Source organism: Mus caroli, unplaced genomic scaffold, assembly GCF_978045245.1.
Source record: "Mus caroli unplaced genomic scaffold, Mus_caroli_1 scaffold_18, whole genome shotgun sequence".
In the NCBI taxonomy this organism is placed as follows: domain Eukaryota; kingdom Metazoa; phylum Chordata; class Mammalia; order Rodentia; family Muridae; genus Mus; species Mus caroli.
The window spans coordinates 7,347,557-7,355,000 of record NW_028227273.1 but is presented as its reverse complement, the minus strand read 5'-3'; the positions used below and the strand labels follow the sequence as shown (position 1 = coordinate 7,355,000).

Here is a 7,444-nt window from a genome sequence, read left to right as displayed (position 1 = left end):
AATGAGTGTCTGGCTGTAGTTCTTTGGCCACAGATTGCAGTGAGTCGCTACAGAGTTCAGTGGCTTGACTAGCAGATACATGTTTCTAACGAGCCTCAAGAGTGAAGTGAAACAGAACCGCAGCCTCAGGAGGAAGGTGCACAGCACAAGGCCGAGAAGGGGCTTGGTACTTCAAACCATGGACACAGTGTGGCTATAAGGCGGGATCTGCAGTTTTAGCACCTGCTGGTCTCTGGCTAGCTTTCCAGTGAGTACTCAGACCATGTCTTTTGTTAAAATTAAAATTAGTTTGGTTGAAATTTGCCTCTATTTTTGAAGCCTTTTGATAGATAAATGTCTTTAATACAAAAGTGTCCTTTGAGAGAGTGAAAGGGCCATTCTTTCATATGCTACCAGCTTATTCTTATGTACTTGATACACTTACCATCCGTGCTGGCTAGTCATGCTTGACACAAGAGTTATCTGAAAGGAGGGAAAGTAAGATCCAACAGGAGGGCATTTTCATATGCTCATTTTCTTATGGGGGAAGGCCCAGCCCACTGTGGGTTGTGCCATTCCTGGCCTGGTGGTCCTGAGTTCTTTTTTTTTTTTTTTTGAGATTTATTTATTTATTATATGTAAGTACATGGTACTGTCTTCAGACACCCCAGAAGAGGGCATCAGATCCCATTAGGGATGGTTGTGAGCCACCATGTGGTTGCTGGGATTTGAACTCAGGACCTTAGGAAGAGCAGTCAGTGTGCTTAACCTCTGAGCCATCTCTCCAGCCCTGGTCCTGAGTTCTTTAAGAAAGCAGGCTGAGCAGGCCATGAGGAGCAAGCCAGTAAACAGCACCCTCCATGGCCTCTGCATCAGCTCCTGCCTCCAGGTTCCTGCCCTGTTTGAGTTCCTGCTCTGACTTTCCCCAGTAATGGACTGTTAACCAAAGTGTAAGCTGAAATAAACCGTTTCCTCCCTCAGTTGCTTTGGACTCGGGATTCATCCGTTTCATCAGAGCATCAGTAACCCTGACTAGGACATCGTGTTAACAAACTGGCTTGCTTCTCTGTGACAAAAATCAGAAGCCACAGAGGAAAGAGACTGAGATTCTAGGTTGGAGAGGTTGGATGGGACCAAGATTGTAGGTTGGCCTTAGCGAGCCACTCTCTAAGCAAGCACCAGGATCTCTAGATCTCTTTCACGCTTTAAACTCTTACATTCGACGCTTAAAGCTAATGTCTCATCCTAAATTTTAGAACTTAGCCAGTTCTAAAAGCACAAGTAGAAATGCAACGTGTGCAGAGCTGAGCAGACTCGGTTTTCTCACAGTTAAGTGTTGCTGCCTGAAAAGGCAGGACTGACTAAAACCAGGGGAAGGAAGACAAGTGTGGAACTGGAAAGAGCGAGGGTGTACAGACCGTTACTGTGAGCCTCCACCATCCTTCTCTCTCAAGACCTGGCGTCTTCTTGACTTGTTTCTATGAACAAACAAAAAATCTGCTTATTTGTTTAGAAGGTGATCTCTTGAAATTATCTACCTGAGGAACCTAAATTGCCCGTACCAAACCAACTAGCTACCATTATTAAAACGAAAGCGGCATACCCTTTGCCCGTACTATTTCCTTACATTGTTAAGATGTTAAGAGGTTTTTAGTATCTAAAATCTCTATGGTGACATTAAAAGAAATACTGTATCTCACAGAGATGTTAAAAGAGCATTAGGGTAGTATTACGCCATGACTCCTTTCTGTGGTGACCAAATGCCCTGGGCAAGTTGCTCAGCCAACCCTTCCGCGCTGTGCTCTCTCACAGAACTATAAAAATAAACACTATCTGGGCACGGAGGTGTGGTGGTGCACACCTTTAATTAGGGAGACAGGCAGGTGGATCTCTGTGAGTTCTAGGCCAGCCTGGTCTACACAGTGAGCTCCAGGCCAGCCAGGGAGTCACATGGAGAGAGGGGTGGGACACAAATACACACAGCCACATTTATTAAGTCTTTGCTTGATAAATGGTTAAGTTTTATTTTTAACATCTCATCTGTCAAGTTAAGAATGTGGCACTTGGGAGGCAGAGGCAGGCGGATTTCTGAGTTCGAGGCCAGCCTGGTCTACAGAGTGAGTTCCAGGACAGCCGGGGATACACAGAGAAACCCTGTCACGAAAAACCAAAAAAATGAGAAAGAAAGAAAGAAAGAAAGAAAGAAAGAAAGAAAGAAAGAAAGAGAGAAAGAGAGAGAGAAAGAAAGAAAGAAAGAAAGAAAGAAAGAAAGAAAGAAGAAAGAAAGAAAGAAAGAAAGAAAGAGAGAGAGAGAGAGAAAGAGAGAGGGAGGGAGGGAGGGAGGGAGAGAGAGAGAGAGAGAGAGAGAGAGAGAGAGAGAGAGAGAGAGAGAGATATCGAGAGATCAGGTATGCCTGTTTCCCCTGGGTTTCCTGTCTCGACAGCAAGCACTTCATATAAACTCTGATGACCCCAGGTTTTCTTTAGCCCCACTGTCCACAGAACCTGGGTGTTTGGGTTTTCTTTTTGTGCTATTACAAATCATGAAAATATCAAATTCTACTTTCACTTTATAATATGAAATAGGGAATCTCAAGCAAGAATACCCGAAAGAATAATTGGTAAAAAACGGCAGATGCGACCCACCCTGTCTTCTAACTGAAATCAATTCCATGAGTTCTATAGTGCCACTGTGAACTACGTACATTTCTCTAAATAGCAAAAGAATTCCCATGGTTTGATATACCATGTACATCCAAATCAACCTCTTCCCACCCAGCATGTTTTTTTATTAGATCCCTGTTGATTTTCTAGTTGCACATTTTGCAGTCAGAAAGAAATTGTTCTCAGGCAGGTCAAAACAGGTTTCCTGCATCTTGCTCCAAAGCAGAGGAGGGAGGTAGGGCTGGGACGGGTAACAGTCAAGAACAAATGAGCTGTCCCTTTGACCCAGACGAGTGGTTTATAATCCAACCACCTATCATTTTAGATTCACTTTAAAGGAGAACATAAATGATAGGCTAAACATCCCTCATCCGATTTTTTTTTTTTTTAAATGCACTAAAGTAGGGCAGGGCAGGGCAGAACTGCAAACTTCATTCTTTAACAGACGCAAGTGAAAGGATGAAAATCTAATCCCTCTATTGACTGTAGTAAATTGTGGCGGGGAGGGTAGGGGTGGAGAAAGAAGGTAAGGGAAGTGGCAGAGAAAAAGAAAATCAAATCACAATCAAATAAAACAAAGAATCAGGCAGCTCCAGACTAGATAAGAGTCTCTCGGCAAGAAGGCTAAGCAGCTCGCGGGCCTGAAGTAGGGATGCGGAAAAGGCTCCGGGCTCCGTGAGCCCTGGCTGCGGAGCCACAAGGGGCAGGCTACCCTACCGCAGTCGTGAGGAGCGGCTCCCCATGTCCCAGGTCTTCTCTTGGTACTGTGGTGGGGGCTATGACAACGGTTGGCTCGGCCATTGCGACCTCCTCTTGCTACGGGTCAGTGCTGGCAAGCCGCGAAACCGCTAGGAACCGCGCGGCCACCGGCCGATGAATTCCAAGCCTGCGCGTGTGAAAGCCTCGTGCAGAAAAAACCTTAAAGGTCACCTCCAGTGGTGGGGACAGGGAGGCGAGGCGCGGGGCAGGCTTCAGCGAAGCTGACTCAGTAGACTCTCTTTGAGATGGCCATGTGTGTGAGTCATAAAATATAGGGGACTATGAAGTTGCTTGAGTTCTTCCGTGTGAATAGACAGGCACCCCACAAACTCGACCATTCCCTCACAAATCACCATCAAACCCACATCCTAGAAAGAGAAACCGGTAGCATATTTAGTTTTAAGATCCCATTCTACCATAACAAGTTCGGGTTGGAATCGGGGCAATCCTGAACACCAGGCTAGCCCCTTGGCTATGACAGCAGACCACCTATCCGTCTCTTTCATAGGCCTTTTGCCCAGTGGGCCTCTCTGTCTCTTTTGGCTGTAGCTTCTCAACCTAGAAAAAAAAATTTAAACAAATGGCTTTTTTAAAAAAAAATATATTGTATGTATGTATGTATGTATGTATGTATGTATGTATGTGAGTACACTGTCGTTGTCTTCAGACACAACACACCAGAAGAGGGCATCGAATCTCATTACAGATGGTTGTGAGCCACCATGTGGTTGCTGGGAATTGAACTCAGGACCTCTGGAAGAGCTGTGTTCTTAACCACTGAGCCATCTCTCTAGTCTCCCTCCCTCCCTCCCTCCCTCCCTTCCTTCCTTCCCTCTTTCTCTGTCCCTCTCTTTCTTTCTTTTAGATTTACTTTATGTATAAGCACTCTATCTGCATGTACACTTGCATGCCAAAAAACGGGTATCTATCAGATTCCATTACAGATGGTTGTGAGCCACCATGTGGGTGCTGGGGATTGAACTCAGGACCTCTGGAAGACCAGCCACTGCTCTTAACCACTGAGCCACCTCTCCAGCCCCAGAAAGATTTTTAAAAAGTTTTTCAACCTTATTTTCCACTTACGCTCCAGGCAAGCCTCGCAAGGCAGGCATTAATTGGTTCCATCTGAAGAATGAGGACAGCTTCCTTCAACGGTGACACCATGACACCTGGAAGCCCAAGAATTCAAATCCAGCTCTGGCCAGCTCCAAATTGTCACTGCCCTCAACAGCATGAGGTTTTGGTTTCTCACCACCAACTTTCAAGAGTGAGTACTCTTGTTTCTTCTCTCACTTTGTTCCCTAAAACCATCTAATTCCAGAGAAGAGACTCCACAGCTAGGAGCACTGGCTGCTTTCCCAGAGGACTGAGATTACGTTCCCAACACTCACACGGTGGCTCACAACAATCCTGACTCCAAATCCAGGAGATCCAATGCCTCCGACTCCTGTAGGTACGAGCAAGGCACACACGGGGCACACACAGGGGGCACACACATACCTACAGGCAAAGCACTCATAAACTGAAAATAGTCTCAGGGCTAGGAGCTCTGAGGGGAAAAACAACGTCCTGGGCCTCTTAGCTTGATCATCTTGAGTTTAACATCCCTGGAAAACATGTGGTATGAGCAGAAAACTGACTCTCAAAGCTGCCCTGGGGCCTCTACTTAAATGCTGGGATACGCATGCACACACATACCTAAATCGGGACACAAGAGGACCTTATGTAAGAGCGGTTCTATCTTGGTATCAACCTAACTTACTGGTCCTTTCAAAAATTGATGTTCACAACTAGAGAGGCTGCTCAGCAGTTAAAAACACTGGCTGCTCTTCCAGAGGACCTGGGTTCAATTCCCAGCACTCACATGGTGGCCTACAACTGTTTGTAAATGCAGTTCTGGGGGATGTGGTGTCCCTCTTCTGGCCTCCCAGGGCACCGGGCACACACACACACAGGAGACAAACACGGAGGCAAAACACCATACACATACATTTTATTTTTAATTGCTGTTCTTGAAACATCTTGTGATTCTGTGAAAACACAATTGATTTTAATCCCAGGACAGGAACTAAGAAAAATTTGTCCCGTTTTAAGATTTGTGACTTTCTCTCCTTCCACGGACACGTGGGCTCTGGGCTCTAGCTCAGCAGGCCCACGAGGCAAGCATATTTTACCTGCTGCTGAGCAGCAGGCCTGCCGCAGATCCTTGGTAACTCTGCTAGCATTTCCTCTAATTTCTCTAAAATGTTGGCATTCTTCTCTCCAGCCCCCTGCACCCTGGGCCTCCACGTTCTCCCGGTGCCAAGGTTACAGGAGTTCACTTGGCTTCTCAATGTACTATTTTTAAAAGGCCCTGGAATTCAAGTATAAAATGGATGGAAGTTATATGGTTAAGATGAAAATAAACACGAAGTTCTCAAATATGACAGGTTAATCAAGTCCACCCCCAGCTTCATTGCACTTTCTTATTTTGGCTGAGCCTGTAAAACTGGCTCAGCAGACGAGGGACTGAGACCCTAGAGACTAAAGACTATGAAGAAGGTACAGAGAAGTCCAGAAACCTACACAAGGTGTGCAAGTGAAAAGAAGGGAACCAGATGAAAAAAACAGTCTACCCTGACTAGAAACATGTAGGTCACTGGTTTCAAGGACTTTCATCCATAGAGCAAACCGAACAAAGCTGCGGAAAACATTGCTGGGGCTGCAACAAGGCTCATTTGGCAGTTGCTGTCTGGCATGCCCCAGCCGTGAAGTTAGCTCCAGTATCACACAGCCTGGGCACAGGGTGGCATCCTAGTGCTGGGGGGTGGGGAGTGTGGGGGAAGAGGTGGGTTAGAAGGAGGATTAGAACTTCAAGGTGGAAGTTCAAGGAGTTAAGGAAAAAACTAAACAAAACCCACCGCTACCACTGTATAAAGGATCAAGATTTCTTTCCTGGTTAACAATAATGTAAGACAGAACTACAAGATAATTAGTGTCTAGTAATACCTGTTACCCATCAGACCTCCAAAAATGTTTTTTCTAAAATTTCTTGGGAAATTTTACTTCCCAAGGATAATCCTCAAGGCTGAAGAGTTTGACTCCCAAGTTTGTGCCAAATACCTCTTGAAAGTAACTTTAAACTGCCATTCACTGATCTCAAACTGAAAAACCACCACCATAAATGGTTAACACATTATCCTGACACAGAAATGATTTCCTAAACTTGAGGGCTTGAGCTCAGCTAGAGAGCACTTGCTGCTCTTACACATGACCTAGGTTTGGTTTCCAACACCCACATGGCAGTTCAGAGGCCCTGACCCTCCTCCTCCTCTCCACAGGTCCTGAATGAACTCATGGCAGTCATATGCACCCACATCTCTAAAAATGTGCTTTAACTGGCAGGATCATCTCAGAGCAAACATGCTACACATAGCATTCAAGGATTAATTACTACACAGTCCTGCAAAACAAACACTAACATTGTCGATAGACTTGGACATGGTTTTAATCCTAGTCCTGGCTCAAATGATTGCTTACAGAGTAGTTCCAAGGGTTTGAACATCTGTGATCATAGAAATTATGTATTTTTCAATATCCTGGAAAACGAGGGTAACACTCCTTGTATGTCTTCTGTGCTCTATGACATAAAACCACTAAAAAACATGGCACAAGTGGGCTAGGGATGTAGCTCAATGGCCTCGAGTCCCAGCACGAGGGCAAGAAAGCCACCAGGCATGGTGGCACACACTGTAATTCCAACACACACACACACACCACACACTTTCTTTAACTTCATTATTGGTTATTTGTACCTTAGTTATTAATTTATTTGGACTTCCAAACAACTGGAAAAAATACATTAATGGAACTGTTCTCATTTTACAGGGGCACCTGGCTTAAAACTCGGTAATACTTAAGCCAAAAGGCCAGCATAGAGTATTAAAAAGAATCACTATCTCACTGGACATCCAGAAAGAGTCCTTGGCAACAGTGATGGCATCTTGTATGTAAATTAACTAAGATCTTGGACAGCAGACCTGAAGATCATTCACAGTGGCAT

General features: G+C 45.1%; 1 protein-coding gene across 3 annotated transcripts in view; it reads right to left on the bottom strand.

The window, feature by feature from the left end:
* The window catches only part of Stpg4 (sperm-tail PG-rich repeat containing 4), a 42,674-nt gene extending 39,153 nt beyond the window's left edge, over positions 1 to 3,521 (bottom strand). The window contains exons 1-2 of one of the 3 annotated variants that reach the window (XM_021149811.3): positions 3,361 to 3,521; positions 1,398 to 1,457 (exon numbers count right to left, since the gene is read on the bottom strand). In XM_021149811.3, coding sequence (XP_021005470.1) covers positions 1,398 to 1,457; positions 3,361 to 3,444 — 144 coding nt within the window. In that variant the 5' untranslated portion in view covers positions 3,445 to 3,521. The remainder of the gene's footprint in view (positions 1 to 1,397; positions 1,458 to 3,360) is intronic. The other 2 variants (XM_085832757.1, XM_021149813.2) reach the window with 2 other exon arrangements.
* Between the last annotated feature and the right edge of the window lie 3,923 nt (positions 3,522 to 7,444).